Source organism: Mustela erminea, chromosome 5 (genome assembly GCF_009829155.1).
Source record: "Mustela erminea isolate mMusErm1 chromosome 5, mMusErm1.Pri, whole genome shotgun sequence".
Taxonomy (NCBI): domain Eukaryota; kingdom Metazoa; phylum Chordata; class Mammalia; order Carnivora; family Mustelidae; genus Mustela; species Mustela erminea.
This window is the reverse complement of record NC_045618.1, coordinates 128618416-128636918: the sequence shown is the minus strand read 5'-3', so window position 1 is coordinate 128636918 and position 18503 is coordinate 128618416. Positions and strand designations below refer to the sequence as shown.

General features: G+C 43.3%; 1 protein-coding gene across 45 annotated transcripts in view; it reads left to right on the top strand.

Moving 5' to 3' along the window:
* The window catches only part of NRXN3 (neurexin 3), a 1567429-nt gene that overhangs the window by 747119 nt on the left and 801807 nt on the right, over window positions 1–18503 (top strand). For 30 of the 45 annotated variants that reach the window (XM_032341548.1, XM_032341546.1, XM_032341549.1 and 27 more), the window contains 3 exons: window positions 5214–5595; window positions 6631–6821; window positions 7870–8043. In XM_032341548.1, the coding sequence (XP_032197439.1) occupies window positions 5214–5595; window positions 6631–6821; window positions 7870–8043 (747 nt within the window). Of the gene's footprint in view, window positions 1–5213; window positions 5596–6630; window positions 6822–7869; window positions 8044–12138; window positions 12166–18503 lie in introns of all 45 variants that reach the window. The other 15 variants (XM_032341505.1, XM_032341506.1, XM_032341509.1 and 12 more) reach the window with 1 other exon arrangement.

The following is an 18503-nucleotide window of genomic DNA, read 5'->3' as shown; positions in this document are numbered from 1 at the left end:
GGCAGATTTGTTCCTCTCATGAATAAAAAGACATGCTGAGGTGGAGTTTGCACATGTTAGGTTCAACAGAATGCAGTGGTCTTCTTTATTGCAAGACTTTTAGGGAAGACTTAAAGACTGGGGCATTCACTATGCTGATACACATTGCTAATCCTCGATAATCACATGTGAAGTGTTTGCCAAGTTTATTTGGCTCATCATCGTTATTATTATTTTTATTATTATTAGAACATTTTCCAGCATCTACTTTTGGAAGATTTTGGTGTTATGGAGAGGCGGGAATGGGAGTGAGGGAACTGGAGGATTGTGGGCAAAATATACATCCTTTGCTGAAACTTCATAAGCCTTCATTTTCTTAACTTCCCTCCCTGGGTCTGGAAGCCGTAGGAAGCCAGGTTGCCTCCTCTAAGTCTTTGCCGTTATTTCTTTGCTAAGCTTTTAGTGTCGATGAGGAACTTCATGTGTAGAAATGGCAATGATCCGAACTCTGACTCCAAAGCAAATGTCTCAGTTACGGCCTCCTTCCTCACATGTGAGGAGCGCTTGCTATCATCAGGCCCCTCTGCCCAGCACTACAGGACATCCAGAAGAGGCGAGAAGTGGTTTCTACTTAAAAAGAGATTGTGTTCTAGGAAAGGGTGACAAATAATCGAACTACTGGAAAATTATTAATGCATTTCAGAGAAAGAAGAAAAAGAAGCGTGATGCATAATTAATAGCTAGCGATTTAAGCCCTAGGCACCGTTCTAAGTAGTTTTTCTGAATGGATACAGCTAATTCTGAAAATGTCATACCTATTTCATAGGTGGGAAACTGAGGCACAGCAAAGCTGCCTAACCCAGGTGGCACAGCCTCAGAGCCTATATGCTCGTCCAGTGCATGCCTGGTAGGAAAGTGACAGCTTCAACTTGGACAGTTTTTCTATAGGTTTATGTTCTCCACATACATTAGCCGTGTGAGGGCTGGCGTGCAAACTGCTGTTGACCATCAGGGAATTAAGAGGTGAATGTGAGGGTAGGAGTCAAGGCAACATGGCTGTTCCAGGGAAAGTGCTGGATGTATGACACATGACTTAGACGGAGGGACGTGATGGTGCTTGGCTCCTGGGAAGGAGCTTGTGCCCATCACACAGCTTCTGCTCCAACTTCAGCAGAAATGGCACCATTTAAATTCCACTCACAATCATGTAAGGCATAAGTCGAGCTTTTTCTCTGCTGTGTTGGGTACAAGCTAAGACGGGCGCTTGGGAACTGAGCTCACCTGGGTTCAGTTAGAGGGTGGACCACTTAGCACCTGTGTGAACTCTGATCTCATGGCTTCACCTTGCTGAGCTACATGCCCTCCTCTCTAAAGCAAGATAATGATACCTATTGATTGTGATAAGGACATTTGGTGGTTAGGAAGTGCCTAGTACAGCGCCTGGCACATGAACAATATTCAGTAGTCTTGCTTTTTTTTTTTTTTTTTAAATCATCTTTCTCCCAAACTACTACTCTTCCCTCTGAAATTCGAAAGCAGCTCCTGTGAAGTATGTATGTATTTGCCCCTTGAGCAGAAGGGAGTTTTAATCTATAGACAGCGTTGGGGGGAGATGAGGAAAGATTCCCAGTTACTGATATGGATTAGATGATACACAGATATATATCTATATATCTAAATATCTATATGTTTATTTGCTTGGTTTGGCGCAAGGTTCAGACTTCAGGCGATCTCTTTAATGCTTTCTCCAGGTGCAATAGTATGCCTTTTTGGGGAAGCATACTATGTGGCTCCGTCCACAGCCAAGTGAGTTCCTTTAGTACCTGGAAAAGCGGTCCCTTTTCTAATTTGGCCCCCTGTTGCCCACCCCTCTCCCACCGCCCCTGCAACTTCTAGTTGAGGCTCTGGGACTCATCCTAAAACCTTAAATCAGTCCGTGTCCGTGGGCTGTGCTCTGAAATTCCATGGTTAGTTTCCTTCCTCTTAGCCTTCTTCAGTCTCCTCTCTGTGTCAATACTGTACCTGATTATGTTGCTTTATTTATTTATTTATTTGTTAAAGATTTTATTTATTTGTTTATCTTTTTTTGACACAGAGGTCACAAGTAGACGGAGAGGCAGACAGAGAGAGAGGGGAACCAGGCTCCCCTGCTGAGCAGAGAGCCCGATGCGGGGCTCGATCCCAGGACCCTGAGATCTGAAGACAGAGGCTTTAACCCACGGAGCCACCCAGGCACCCCAATTTTGTTGCTTTATGAAATCCATTTTCTAGTGAGCAGAATTTCCTAACCTCTCAACTGTAGAGTCCAGTTTATCTATAATTTTTCTAAAAGCTCCCAGTTGACTTTAAAATTGTCTTTTCCGGTTTCTTTTGGAATCCCAGTTTTTTTTTTTTTTTTTAAGATTTTATTTATTATTTATTTGACAGAATTCACAAGTAGGCAGAGAGGCAGGCAGAGAGAGAGGGAGAAGCCGGCTTTCTGCTCAGCAGAGTCCAATGTGGGGCTCGATCCCAGGACCCTGGGATCATGACCTGAGCCGAAAGCAGAGGCTTTAACCCGCTGAGCCACCCAGGCACCCCTGGAATCCCAGTTTTCACCGAGGATCACCCCTTTATCACTTCTTAGTTCTCATTGCTGGTTGCCTCTTCCTCCTACCCCTCCCCCTCCTTCTTTTTTAAAATAAGAATTAGCATGGCTCCAGCATCGTCATGGTTTAGTTCCTGGTTCCCCAAGGAGATTGGCTCTCATTTTCCGTCCCCATCATTCTCCAGCCCCGGTCTCAGCCCTGTGTGAACAGCTGTAGGCTAATCGACTGTGAATATTTGTTTAAGTCACTTCCCTGTTCTAGGGCACGTGAGTTTAGGTTATACTGGTTTTCATTTTCATGACTAGTCAGATTTTCAATACTAAGTAATTTTATAGAGTAATTCTCCTATTCCGTTGTTAGAAGATTTATGTTACATTTTTTAATTTTTGTTCTATTACAATTTTATCTTTAATTTAACCAGCACCATTATGTTGTTTTTGCTTACGTTAAGCGAATGATTTGTCACTAGTTGTCAAAACACCACATAGAAGCTCATAAAACGTAAATCTGATTTTTGTGCTTATAAACAGTTCCCTGCATCAGGTCTCAGAGAAATCACATTAATACTGAACATCTGAAAGTGAGATCTGGTTGGTTCTCCCAGGGACTGAAGTTTCAGGGACCTGAGAAAATACAATCCCTTCCTCTCTCTCTCTTTTTTTCCTGCTACCTTAATTCTACACCAATATCAATAGAGGAAAAACAAAACAGAACAAATACAAGGCTGGTAAAATTAAGTATTGTCTTTGCTAGTGGAAGCACTGGTATGGAAAACTGTGGTTAACATCTACTGAATTTCAGAGTGGAAATTGCCCACCTGAACCCTCGCTCACTCAGGGCTCAGGTCCTAATTCAGGACTTGCTCCACTGAAGCAAGACTTGCTCCTCGAACACCCGTGCTGTGGATTGCAGTGGGGGTACCCTGGGGGTTTCTTGAAGACAGCTCGCTCCCCTAGAGAGAAACAGGAAGTGCCAGGGGCTGAGCTGTGGAAATTCAGTTTCTCGGTAGAATTTCTTTAATCTTCCAGATTATGTCACTCCTTTACCTCTGGAAAGCTGTCACAGAGGGAGTAGAGATGCTAGGAGAGCCTTGCTAGTGGAGTTTCGTCAGTGTGGATGGAAACAACAGGACAGGGCAGGAGGCGGGATTCTCCCTGTCCTTCCTTTAGCACTGGGGTATCCTCAGGACATGGTTGGTTAAATTGCAATGATTTGTCCATATAAATATTAGGGGAGCCACCTTCTACTCTGACCAGACTAATGCTGGTTTCCTTGACTTTGTTATGGAAATTTCCATTCTCTCTTGTATTTATTTCAAGCCCCCTTCATGACCCCCTGCCCTGGTCATTCACTTCTTCTAGGTAAGCCAGGTCCTGAAAGGTCTACTGGTTCATTTGCAGCCGCTGGAGATCCTTTAGTTGCAAATGTCAAACACCCATCTTAAGTGCTTGAAGCACAGAAGGGAATGTATTGCCATCTAGTTTTTAAAAGCCTGGCTTTGGCTGCTGAATCTGGACCTTCAAATGGTACCATTCTGGAGAAACGGTTTCCCTCCGTTTTGTGGTTGGCTTCTGGGTTGGCTTTCTCCTTGGGCAATCTCTGTGGTTATCACATGGTTTCCAGCAGCTCTGAGCTCTCTTCTTACCCCTTCAACAAGCCTTGTTTACAAAGAATGCCTCTCTCAAAGGTGTTCTAGCAAAAGCCCTGGAGCTGAACATTACTAGACTTAATTGAGTGACTACTAAATACTCTAGCTTATGTTCCTGCTGATTCCTTGGTTCTAAGGGTGGTCCCTAGAACAGTTCCATAAGCATCACCTTGGAATATAATAGAAATGCATGTTCTCAGGTCACGCCCTGACTTTTAGATAATAAATTCTGAGGGCAGGGCACAGGAAACGGTGTATTAAGCAGCCATCCATGTGATTCAGGGGTGTGCTAAAGTTTGCAGACAACCTTGTTAGTCCATAGACCATACTCTGTGGCTAAGGGGATAAATTAATGTTGGATGGTCCAGGCTGGGTAGGCTGATGACTTCAAGAGCTGGGCTAGGATAAGCTTTGGCCAACCCAGATGGTTTTAAGGTAAAGTAGGGAGGGTAGCTTCCCAAGAGAAAATTAAGGGTGTTACCAGAAAAACCAACAGTTGCTGGTCAGAAATAAATGAACCCATGTTCTACCATAGAGTCTTTCCACAAGTACTAGATGGTGAATTACTACTAGTAATGGTGATTCACTAGATGGTGAATCATGAAGTATTTGGTAGTAAATGCTCCATGCTTGTTTGTTGTATCTTTACAAGGTTTGGGGCAATTAAGACTTTTTTCCCTATAGTATGCATTCGTACCCAGTTGTTTCCTGAATGTAGAAAACAAATCGTTCTATCTTTCAACCTGAGTTATCCATGATCTCAGATTCTCTTTTATTTGCTGGGACGTTCTGAGCAGCTGCATGGAGAGCCCGGACCACAGTGCACAGAACTCGGCCTGGCCAGGAGTCTACTCTGTCTGAGGTTTCCTCAGCTCTGTAGTATGTAGAGCGTTTTGTTTCCTGGAACTAAATGTTTTGTGTGGAAACCTAAAAGACACTGTAAGTCTGCTGTGACAAAACATGATAACATGTGTGTATCTCCTCTGTGACATTCATAGGTACGATGGTGGGGGACCATACCCGCTTGGAATTCCACAATATCGAGACCGGAATCATGACGGAGAAACGTTATATCTCCGTCGTCCCGTCCAGTTTCATTGGTCACTTACAGAGCCTCATGTTCAATGGCCTGCTCTACATTGACCTGTGCAAAAACGGCGACATCGATTACTGCGAACTGAAGGCTCGTTTTGGGCTGAGGAACATTATCGCTGACCCCGTCACCTTCAAGACCAAGAGCAGCTACCTGAGCCTGGCCACGCTCCAGGCCTATACCTCCATGCACCTGTTCTTCCAGTTCAAGACCACCTCAGCCGATGGCTTCATTCTTTTCAACAGCGGCGACGGTAATGACTTCATTGCAGTTGAGCTGGTCAAGGGGTAAGTGGAAGAGATCACACTGTTTATACTGGGCATATACTCAGCTCAAGCTTGAAAGTTTGACCTAACATGTGGACATGAAAAAAAAGTGTCCATTCTGCTCCTCACCCTCTCTTTCCAAGACCTGGTCTCCTCCTAGTTGGTGAAACACACCTATGTAATGGTTACGGCTAGAAGGAGGAGAAATTCATTAGTTTATTTAAAGATCTTCCACTAGCTCAATCCTATCAGACTTTTTACTATGAAATATAGTTCTTTAAGCCTATAGGAAAGAAGATCAGTTTTGCAAAAATGACTTTTTTTTTCCCCAAAAAGAGGATATAGTGCCCCCTGGGCAGTGCTTTCTGCAACCACCAGATCTATAGGAAGGAATAAAATACAGGTATTTTCAGCACTGCTGTTAGCCCATATATGTGCAATTTTTCTAAAAGATTTTATTTATTTATTTAACAGAAAGAGATCACAAGCAGGCAGAGAGGCAGGCAGAGACAGAGATAGGGTGAAGCAGGCTCCCCATTGAGCAGAGAGCCTGATGTGGGGCTCGATCCCAGTGGCACCCTGGGATCATGACCCGAGCAGAAAGCAGAGGCTTTAACCCACTGAGCCACCCAGGTGCCCCTATATGCGCAGTTTTAAACGCTGTTCTAAATGTTGTTCTTTCTGCAAGATATTTTACTACCATGTGTTGGAAAATAATAAAAACAAAAACTAGAACAAGCCCCCCAAAACCAGATCCACAATCGACAGAGTTTAAATGCTGCCCCCTAGTGGTTGGGGATGTACCACCTGTACTACTCTGAGGCTCTGGATTTTTAGATAGTGGGAAAGAAGTGAACCTTGTGAGTGTGGAATTAAAGTGAAGTCTGACAGACCAGGCTATGACTCTTCTTGAAATCCTAGATCAAGCCAAAATTATTCCTGCATGATGCCAGCTTGGTGTGGGGGACGCGAAGCCCTCAGGCTCCGTTATCTGCACCTTGCTGTTCACCCACTTGAGGGGATCTCCACTCACGGGGTGGTGGTTGTTACTCACAGGTACATACACTACGTGTTTGACCTTGGGAATGGTCCCAACGTGATCAAAGGCAACAGCGACCGCCCCCTGAATGACAACCAGTGGCACAATGTCGTCATCACCCGGGACAACAGTAACACCCACAGCTTGAAAGTGGACACCAAGGTGGTCACTCAGGTTATCAACGGGGCCAAAAATCTGGATTTGAAAGGTAAACCTTGTAAAGTAGTTTATCCTTTGTAGAGCATTTCTTTCTGGTTTTTGTTTTGTTTTGTTTTTTTTAAGATTTATTCATTTATTTGAGAGAGAGCGAGAACTTGCATGTGTAGGGGGGATGGCGCAGAGGGAGAGAATCCCAAGCAGATTCCCTGCAGAGTGCGGAGCCCAACACCACGTTCCATGTCATGGATCCTGAGATCGTGACTCTGAGATCATGAACCTGAGATCGCAGACTGAGCTGAAACCAAGGGTCAGACGTTTAACCGACTGAGCCACCCGGGCCCCTTTAGAGCATGTCTTATAACCGAAGGACTGTTCGCAGAGACAAAACTGCGGGCGCCAGGCATATTTGAGACCTCATGCACATCCTATTTTAACCACATTGAATGATACCAAAGTGCAATTTTTACTTAAGTCACTCCCCGAGGGATGGTTCTTTTTCTCTGTAAATCTTGGGCACGCAGGGGTGAGTGTGAGGTGACGGATGTCAGCATGCAGGGACGTCCTAATACAGAGGAGGTGGTACAGTTTTGAAATCTCAGCTGAATCACTCACTGCCTGGGTGACTTTGGTAAAATTTCTTAGCCTTGTTCAGCTTCTCTATACGTTTTTGCAAAATGAGGACAATAATTGTTACTACCTTTACGGGCTGTTAGGAGTTTTGATGGGATAATGTCTATAAAGTCCTCCACATAGTATTGGTAACAAGCCCATAAAAAGCACTCGGTAAATGGTTGTTTTGTTAGAAATCTTGTTAATCTTTACTTCATCATAAAATGGGAGCAGTATCTACCTCATGGACTGAATATGGCAATGAAAATTTGTGAGATGGCACGTAGAAAATGAATGCCATAAGCAATGTGAGTTTCTTCTTTCTACACGGTAGGGACTCCGGTAATTAGTTGTTTATGCCATTCCCCTCTTTCTCCCCCAGCTCTGTCACCATTACCTATGAAATCGTCTACTGTGCATTGGCTCTAGCTGAGTCTGGTTTCCCTACCCTTTATTCATCGGCTCTCACTACTCGCTTTCTTGTCCAGGTGACCTCTACATGGCAGGTCTGGCCCAAGGCATGTACAGCAACCTTCCCAAGCTGGTGGCTTCCCGGGATGGCTTCCAGGGTTGTCTGGCATCTGTGGATTTGAACGGGCGTCTGCCAGACCTCATCAACGATGCCCTCCATCGGAGTGGACAGATCGAGCGTGGCTGCGAAGGTACAGCCTTTTGACTTGTTAAGCCACAGCCTGGATGCAAGCACCAAGCCTCTTTGCTCCCTCTGCCAGTGCCTCCTTTCTGTTTCCCAGTCCTCTCTCCTTCCCATTTGCCATCTGACATTGCATCATCATTGGTGTCCTCCTGTCCCTGGTTCAGTATGTCAAGACATGGGCCACAGACTCTGGGAATGTATGTTGGCAGATGTCTTCCCGGTATCACATACTTGCCAGTAGAGGACCTTCCCTGGCATTGACATCAGACTCTTCATGACTTGTACCTTTGCTTCCAGCATGGCTGAAAGGGCAATTGGGGTTTTCATTTATATTTTTATACATCAGGAGGTATACCAGAGCCTTTTATGTGGGTGTCACCATGAATGAAATAATATAAGAACTACTGCATCATTTAATGCAAACACAGCAGGTCATAGGAAAATGACGTCAGAATGCCATGATGAAGGAAGGGAATTGGCATTTATTGAGTACTTACTAGATGTCAGGCATTCTTAGGCATTTCATCAGTGTGATGTCATTAAACAGCATGGGTGTTGGTGTTAGAAAGACTTGGATTTAGATCCAGGTAGTAACTCTTGTTCACTGTGTGACGTTTGGAAAGTCACTTAGCCCCTCTGAGCTCTATCCTCCTCAACTGCAAAGTGGGGCAATAAAACTTGCCTTGGGAGGTAAGCTGTGTAAATCAGAGCTGTATGTAAAATGCCTGGTAGGAACATGGTGGGTACTCAATAAACAGTAAGATTATCCTTTACAAATGTGATCTTATGGGAGACATCTAATAACATCGCATGCCCATAGGTGTCACACAACATCAGTCTGTTGCGTAGATGATCTTCTGTGTCTTAAGTTACAATCTGAGTTTTACAGGTCTTCTTGAGTCCAGGTTTTACAACAAAACCATCTAGTTTAACCAGCAGAGGGAAGCAGTGAGCAGTTTTCAGGCTTTCCCCTGGGGCCTGGGTAGTTGGTCAAGCAGGTGACCCTTCCCTAGCTTGTAAGTCAAAGGTGTCTGACCAGTCAGCAGAATCTATGTATTCCTTTGTCTGGTTGAGCCTCATAGTCCTTTGTGCAATTTACCCATTTTGTTTTTTTTCTATCCCATTCATTTACTGCACCAGATGCTTTCACTCATCTCCTAAGTATTTAACTTCACGTTTTGCCCCTGTTCTTGACCAGCTTTCACCTGGGTTCGCTTGCACATTTTTATAAAGGCTTCCTGGCAGCTTCACAAGCTGGTGTGCAGGGTGGAAGTCATTTCCCTTTGCCTAAGAGTCAGCTTCCCTCATGGACTAGAAGTAAGACTGGTTGTTCCCGTAAGCCACTCCAGTTTGCCTTTAACCGGGAGTCTGTCTTCAATCCAGTGGGCCAGACATGGTCTGTGTACCTGGGAGGACTGGAGGCTGCAAATCAGCGTGCACTTAAAGGACCCACTTTGCTTTCTCTTCCTGGAAATGCACTCTGTTGTTCAAATCAAGAATTTTTGTCTCCTTGGCTTGCTCTTACCTCTTTCAGGCATTAAGGGCAGTGCTGAAATAAATGTAACATGGGGGAATTAAATCAGATATCTCCGTTTCAAAGATTGTGGAATGACAGAAATTCCAGTTATCCTGCAGTAATTAATCAGATTGAGTTAAAACACAAAAGCATGCGTTAAAAAGCGTAAAGTACTCTTCAGATGTGAAATATTCTTATCATGTCATCCATTTTCCATATTTCCAAATTAATAGGAATCATCCATTTTACTCTATAGCCATGTTGCTTGATAGAAATCTAATGTGAGTCACGTATGTAATTTTAAATCTCCTAGTATACTAGCTACATGTAACAAAGACAGAAAGGAACATGTAATTAATTTTGTATTAAGGAACATGTAGTTCATTTTGATTTTACATTTCAGTAAACCAGATATATCCAAAATATTATCATTTCAGCATGCAATGATACAAAACTATCAACAAAACATTTCACATTCTTTTTTTTTTCACGCTAAGCCTTCAGAACCAAGTGTGTGTTTTATACTCGTAGCACACCTCAATTTAGACTGTATGCCTTTCCTGGGCTCAGGAGCTGCACAGGTCTGTGGCCTGCTGCATCAGAAGCGGAGTTCTACAGAGAATTAAAAGTTGGGCTGTGAGGAGCTAGAACTGTTGGAGGTAGAACTTCAGAAGAGTGGATTATGGAGTCTACTTAAGAGAACTTGAAGAGAAGCAGTGAGAGCATTAGCACAAGGAAATTACCCACCAAATTGGGGAAAATGGTCCCATACCTACCTCCATCTCTGTGTGCGGCTTGGCATGACTCATCACATGCATTATAGAGGGGTCCGACCTTGCTCTGAGTATGGGCGATTGTTCAGCCCCGGATATTGGGACTTGATGCTTCTTCCATCCGAATCTATGGCGAGTCCCATGAGCCTAATAACCGTGCACTCTATTGCCATGGAGATAATTGCAGCGATTACCCACGGAGCATTATGACGGCCCCACTGGGTGGGATGAAGCGGAGGACGAGTGAGGAGGGCAGGAGGTCCTTGTTTATTGTACACAGATGACTTGGGTAATTAGCCTAAGTGGCCAGGAAAAATGGCCAAAAAGTGGGTTAAGGCATAAATTACTGTCATTGGAAGTTTACACCATGTGAATAAGCCCTTATAAGAGATCCCGGGAGCCTTTTAGGGCTCTGTGGAAATGAAGCTGAAGTAGGGAAATGAGGAGCACAGAGCTCGAGAGACTGCAAACAGGTGTCCTTCTCATTCTGAATCTCTGTCATAGGATGGGACCCTCAAGAAGGCCTTTGAGTGTTTGTACAGGATGGAAATCCCAGGAAATGGAATGCATTTCCTGATTTATCATTTCTATATATAGAATAATGAACAGGTAGAGAATGAGGACCCATTACCAAAAACTAAGAGCTGCATCCCTTCGAGATGGTAAATGAGTTCTATTCTCACTATCTGGGGTACACAGGCCAGGATGTATCATATGTTCTTATCAGAGTTATTGATGATGATATTTCAAGACCTCTAAGTAGTAAATGTACTACTCTCCCTCTCCTATCAAAGTGCAAAGAGTCCAAGATTATTTTAAAAATGTATTAATCTATGACTTTGTCTCCCAGTGGTTGATACTAAGAAAGAAAGAAAAAAAGAAAAAAACTTCCAACCATGTTTTAATTTTTATGCAGAGTATAATAACTTCAGAAATTAAGCACAATTTCTGGACACCCTAGCCAACATCTAGCTGTGACTGGCAGCCTCTCAGTTTGGGCTAGGAATTTTGAAATGATGTCTGGTTCTATTCTCAGCTGGTAAATATCTCTTTCTGTCTTGAGGCCAGCTTTGCTACAGAGACCAAGGCATGGGTTGGCTGGAAACGCGATTCCGCAATTGCAGATGGTACACATCTGAGAGAGACACACGTGCTTCATTTGAGACTGGCATGAATAAATAAAAAGGACCCTGGTTTGGTGCCTTTTTGCTCACAGCCATTTGGATTTGGCTCTATTGTTACCAGTCAAACAAATTGAGCTTTCTGGAGTTCCCAAATCATGTTGACGCACAGACACAGTTCGAGTGCCACGTTCCCTGGTGGCATTTTCAGGAGGTTCCCAGGAAGGCTCCCAAGCGACTGACTCTTCCATCTTTAACTCCTAGATGTGCAGAATTATTTTTTTGCGGGCTTGGTCTGGCTGTGCACACGTGTCTTTCAGTCTGGCAACTCACTCTTCCTTATTTCTTGATGCTTATCCTGACTCATGGAGAATCATTTTCCTGGACCATGTGCCTTGGGGTTGGCTGTGTGGATGCGGGAAGGCTCTTGTTACCCCTGCTTGTGCTTTGTGAAGTCCAGTGTTTTCCTGCCCCTGCTCTGCTGACGTGGCTCTGATGAGGCCTGCTCTGCCCGGGTCTCCGCATCCCCCATCTGTGCTATCTCTGGAGAGTCCGCAGAGCATTTGAAGTGTTTGAGTGATGTTGGTTATGCCGATTGTTATTTTCATTTCTGTAATGTTACCCTGGTTAACTCCACCTCTTACTAACCTCTGGTTATTGTTTTCGCCTTTTCTGTTCTTCTGCTAACAAAGTTGCGTTGACCAAAGCTGACCTACAAGGTAGAGAAGGTTCTTGCTCCCATTACCACTTTGGACGGAAAGATGCCCTGTGTCACCCTTGGCATCTTTTTCTTAAGGGCCTCCAAGCTGTCACACCTCTTGGACAGTATCAGTTTTGGGGAGGGGGCTGAACCCTGTGTTCTTTAGAAACAGTGGCAGGAAACCCAGATCAGTGAATGCAAAATAGCAAACACTGAGACCTTTTACGGATGGGACCATGATTCCATTTTAGGATGTCCGCCATACTGTGACTCCTCCCAAGCCTACCAACCCACTTTTGGAAGCGATTCAGGCCTCTGCACATAGTTGTCTTGGATGGACTGGCTCTTTTTAATTTATTCACCACAGAGGAAGACTATACTTGGAAAGAGAAAACGAAAGAAAGAAAAAAAAAAAAAAAAGACCATTTGAGTTCTTAATTTATTATTTTCTGGGTCAGGGAGGTCACTTCTCAGGACTTTTGAGTGCTTGGTCTTTATGAATGAGAAGGGCATTTCTCTTAAGTAATTTTAAAGAAATATTTTTAGGCCTTTGGGAGATATTAATGTCATTAAAATGTTCTAGAGATTTATGTTTCCTATTGGGGATTTTGGCTGAGCACTTTAATTTCCTGTTGTGTGATCTAAAGGAAAAAGTACTCTTGGGGAAGAAGAGGGTCTGTCGGTTTTATCCTGAATTCGCTTTCAAATACCTGCCTGGTCGATGTCCGTGAGTCTCTACCACAGACCCTGATCCTTCTACTAGCCAAAGAGGCGCCATCCAGAGTCTGTAATGGGCCACTGGTCGCATTGTGTCAGGCTACCTGACTCAGAATAGCAGGCCAAGAAGGCATGTTGGGCATCCTTTGGCTGATAATTGGGTAGAGGATTGAGCTTTGGAGTGCAAACTCTTAGAGTTTGCAACCAGCAAACATTGTTGAAAGCAGTTAAGAGCAGGGTTTCCCCTAAATGATCATTGACTTTGCTGCGACTTGCTGTACGTCATGTGGGTAACCAATGCAGGTATCCATGTCCTGGGCAGACCTCAACTACATAACATCTCTCTCTAGTCACTCTCCTACAACTTTTTTCTCCATTCTTTCTTAGCAGATTCACATATGCACTGATATATAGTAAAATTAATTCAAAGAATAGGGCAGTGGATTCGTATTTTGACGTCCGAGGTAGCTGTATAATAGATTTCAATTTTTTTTTTCTTTTCAATTTCAAAGAGTGTCAGGGGCCTTTTGGTCATACTGAAGGCTGTTGTTTTTCAGGAACTTTGCTTCATTGTCAAAATAGGGCTACTACATGTCACTCTGAACTGGGTGGGGGGAGGGTAGGATTTGATCTATAAGAAGAGAGAATCCAAGGATATCAGAACTTATTGTGATCAGTTTTTATTAGATCAAACTAGAGAATGACATCTCCTCTCAGACTTTATTCCTCATGGTAAGTCCTAGGTGGATTTTGAATCCCCAGGACCTAGCATAGGCCTTTCTACATAAGGGTTCCCCAAGCAGCAAAATGATCTTAAAGTTACCACCCAAAGGAAAAATGGTTTGTAGGCATCATACAGAGTGCTGGTTGATTTCTGTGTGTCTTGTAAGATTATTGGCTGAAGTCTAGTACAGATTTAGGAATGTAATAGTTTGGACTATCTTAACTTTGCCATTTATAGAATCAGCCAAGTCATCAGAATGGTTTTTATGTTGTTACTGCCTTGACCGAAATTCTCTTCCACTCTTGTAATGACTAGAGGGTCTCTTTGTTTGTGACAAGAGCTGATACTGTTAGTCATTATTTGGGGTTATCTTACTTGCTCCCCATATTGTGTGAAAGACCTTTAGGATGCAAATTCTTTCACTTTTTATTCTCCTGATATTGGGGTTTGGACCATTACTCATATTGGCTTTTTCAGCTGCAACCTGTGGGCACAGATAATATGAATTACCATAAGAGTGAAAGGCAGTAAAAACATATGACAAAGAAGTGAGACAGTTTGAAATGTAAAGGTAAATGGTATTCAGAAAGAACTATAATAGTGGGCTCTAGGAAGTGGTCTGATGAATCTGGAAAGTCAACAGCTTGAGTCCTCTTATCATTGTGTTTGGGGTATGATTTGTTATTTATTTATTTATTTATTTGTGTACTTACTTACTTAACTACTTAATTACTTACTACTTATTTGAACTTCTCCAGTGGTTGTGTTTTTCAGTTTTAATGGAAACTCAGCTATTCCTGTGTGTCAGGCACCCAGCTAGGCACTGGGATGACAGGTGTGTTACTGTCCGACCACACATGAGTTGGCAGGGGATCTCCCAGTGTGGACAGCGCAGAGTGAACTCTGCTTTTCTAGAACAGAGAAGGAGCACGCAGCGTGAGCAGGGAGGAGGGCTGCTGGGCTGTGCCGGGTGGTCATGGTAGGAGCTCAGGGGATATTTCTCAGGCAGAGTTTGAACTGAGTTGGAAGGATGACATATTTGAGGTACATGAGACATGGAAGCACACTGGAGAGCTTGGGCAGTCTGAGACCAACACAAAGCTCGGGTTGTGTTGAAATAGTGCGCGTATGGGGATGTGATCAAAGACGAAGCTGGGAGCTGTAGGATGGAGGTCGATGATGACAGCGTGTTCATGTGGGGAGTCGGGCATTTCCCTGAGGGCACTTTGAGGAGGACAGAGACTCGGCTAGCTCTTCATTTTATGAAGATCACTCCAACACCAGGTGGAGAATAGAAAGGATGGACAGGAACTGGAAATGGAGAACAGAGTTTGGAGGGAAGTAGCATATTCCAAGGTTGAGGGAAGAGGCTTGAAACTCCCTTCCAGATGAGACCTCTGAGGAATGGCCTTTTTCTCCTGATTATTTCCCTTCCATCCCAACTGTATTACTCTGCTTCATATAGCAGGTATATTTACACATGATGACGAAAGGTGTCAAGGAAGAACTTCATGGATGGCCCTAGGTCAGCCCACACTTTGCCTCCTTCTAGGTGAGGAGTGGGAGTAGGGGCTCCGTGGAGGCACACAGGGTGGGAAGAGTTACCCTGCTGAGAAGTACAGCCCCTTGAATCACAGGGTCCCTTGAAGAGGGTGACAATATCGAGGGACATTTTAGAAGCTATTTTAGAAATCCTTTTTATTGTAAGAGGGGTTTTCCTGGAGAGATCCCCTAAAAATCTGTCTAATAAGGAAAGAGCTGTATGATTATCAGAGAGACATTAAGTTAGACCTGTTGAGAATGAAGCAGATGAGTTTTAAGCTCTAAAAAAAACCAAGAATAGCTTTTTATTGGGTTAGGTGATTAATAAGAATATGTTCTCCCCACTTTCCACTGTAATTGTCCTAAATAGGTTCCCTCTCTGGAGTTGAACGGCTCTTTTTTAGAATGTAATTTGTTCTTCCCAGATGGTCGGCAGGTGGAGTGGGGCAGGGGAAAACCAAGGATTGATTAGATCTGGTTCTGAATGCTTTGTATCTTGAGGAAGTCAGTGAACATACCGGGTTTGGATGCCTTAAAAACGCAAAGACCCTTTCAAGTACTTTTAGATAAGAGTTGCCATCAAATACTTCTAAGGGGAATTTTCATTCTGCAACTTTTTTTTTTACTGTGAAGAATATGGTTTCCCACTTAATTTTCTCCAAAGCTAATACATTCTCCATTGTATTTTATGTAAAAAAAAAAAAAAAAAAAAAAAATATATATATATATATATATATATATATATATATATATATGGCATTCGACCCAATAGAAATCAGTCTCTCAGAAGTGATATGCATTATGAGAAATAATGGAGATGGGAATTCAATAAAACTTCCCCCAAAGATTTTGCTTTTTTCCCCTCAGCACTGTCTGCTGAGGGGTTTCTTACAAGAGAGTGTGCATTTGTGACCTACTACCTTAATGTGTCTTGTTTCTGGACTCCTGTTCAACTATACCCTGACTAAAATACAGAGAACATGATCTTCCTCCCCAACAGAGCTGATAATACCCTTAATTAAGGGTTTACTTAGTTTAAGCACAGGCTGAAGAGTTGGTATATTGTGTCTCCCTTGTGACCATGACCTTGCCACCTCAAGATGACTTTATGGGCTTTACATACGTTATCTCATTTAATCCTCACATCGTGTGAGGTACCAACAATTTATGTCTCCATTATACAAACTCAGGTACAGAAAATTTAAGTGGCTAGCCTAAGGTCACATTGCTAGTAAGTGGTAAAGCTGAGTTTTAAAGCCTATGACCTCTTCTCTACTGTGGCATATGGTACAAGTCTGGACTTGTCTATTTCCAAAGCGGAGGCACTACCCAGGTGACCAGAGGTTATCTGAGAACGTCCTCTAAATGGCTTTATGGTAGATGGTGTTTATGTCAATACAATTTCACTAAGTTCTAGATGATAGTTGCACAATGTTCTTTAAAACAAACTATTTTTAAAATTAGTTCTCTTTTCATTGAGCAAGCCCTTTGAAACCTCTTTTCTCTCTTTTTAAAAAATGCCCTCTACTACCCCCAAAGGACCACTACATCAGTGTAGAAAAAGAAGGAAAACCAGAACAGGAGGGCTTAGTTTACATTTTTCTGAGGCAGCATTGACTTTTTGATGAGCTGTTCATGATCTTAAAAAGAAGAAATGATCTGATCATTGTGACCTTTCAGCACTCTGTGAAAATAGGGTAGGTTGAACGAGAAGGCGATATGATGCTAGCCATTCTCATGCCTTCACCAGTATCCAATGGGGGCGGGCATTAGGGGTGGCACTAATGCCCCCCTCCATTGTCATGCAAGTGTCACGTATATAAATCACTTTACTCACAGAGTGTGCATACTTTGCTGCTCATTGACCATCAAGGGCAGGGCTGGACTAGAATTGGTACCAGCACAGGAGTTTTCAGGAATTTTGTAAGCTGGTTGACATCATGTAACAGATATCGGCTTGAAATTTGCCATGGTGGGAGTATTTTACACTATGGAAATCAGGTTAGAGAAATGTTACAGATCAGGGGTTTTTGTTGTTGTTCTGGTTGTTAAATATTTACCTTTGAGGAGCTCATCAAAGGCCATTGGAGATGAAGACTTCATGAGGGCATGTTGGTTTCAACCAATTTCCATGCTCACCTTGACTCATTTTATGCTCAGTATATGACGAGAGGGCTGGAGTGATTGTGAAGAACAGGAGTGTTCGTGAAACCACCCCAGTGTCTCCAGAATGTTGGATTTTATTATTAGTCTTTTTCACTCATCATCCTAACCAAGTGACTTTTTTGAACCTTCATTCGAGGAGAGGAAACCATAAACACCTGAACATGCTTGCTAAGAACATTGTTGATGCCGGGGCGCCTGGGTGGCTCAGTGGATTAAGCCACTGCCTTCAGCTCAGGTCATGATCTCAGGGTCCTGGGATTGAGTCCCGCATCGGGCTCTCTGCTCAGCAGGGAGCCTGCTTCCGCCTCTCTCTCTCTGCCTGCCTCTCTGCCTACTTGTGATCTCTGTCTGACAAACAAATAATAAATAAAATCTTAAAAAAAAAAAAAGAACATTGTTGATGCCTTTCTGAGCATTAGGAAGACATAGATCTTGCCTTCTAGACAAAAAAGTAAGATCGTGGGAATACAGCAACTCTTACATCTTTCTGTCAGTGAAATTTTAAAAAAAATATTTTATTTATTTGAGAGAGAGAATGAACATGCTCATGTGTGAGTGGGGGGAGAGGCAGAGGAAGAGGGAAAATCTCCAGCCGACTCCCCACTGAGCAGGGACCCAAGTCCTCTGGACATGGTGCTCCATCTCAGGTCTCGGAGATCATGACCTGAGCTGAAACCAGGAGTGGGACGCTTAACCCCCCGAGCCACCCAGGTGCCCCTTCCAATGAAATTTTATAATAATATTTAGGACCCCGTTCTCTGGCTTTGCTTAATCTTCTGTAAAGTGTGAATTAGACCATTCGCTTCTCAGTTGGCTCTATATGGAGGACACTTGACACAGTTAAGGATCAGTGCTTTCTTATTTTAAAATTACATAGAAGTGAATTGGGTTTCTGCCAGTTACTAAGGATGAATCTTATGTTGTCTGTAAATGACTATCTTCAGAAAAGTCAAGAGAACCCAAAGCTGTGAATGTAGAGTTACTCTGAGAGCTACAGAGGGATCTTGGCTGTAGGGACCAAGACACAGAGCTAAGTAGGTTATTCCTAATGTCACAGACACTGCCCCTGAAGCCTCAACACTTGAGTCCTTGTATTTTAGCAGCGGGACTACAGGTGGCTCAGGAAGCTAGTAAGGGTCTCGCGCACATATGCACACGCATGCATACATATATCTGTATGGATTCATCTTCCTTTTTCTATTGTTTCC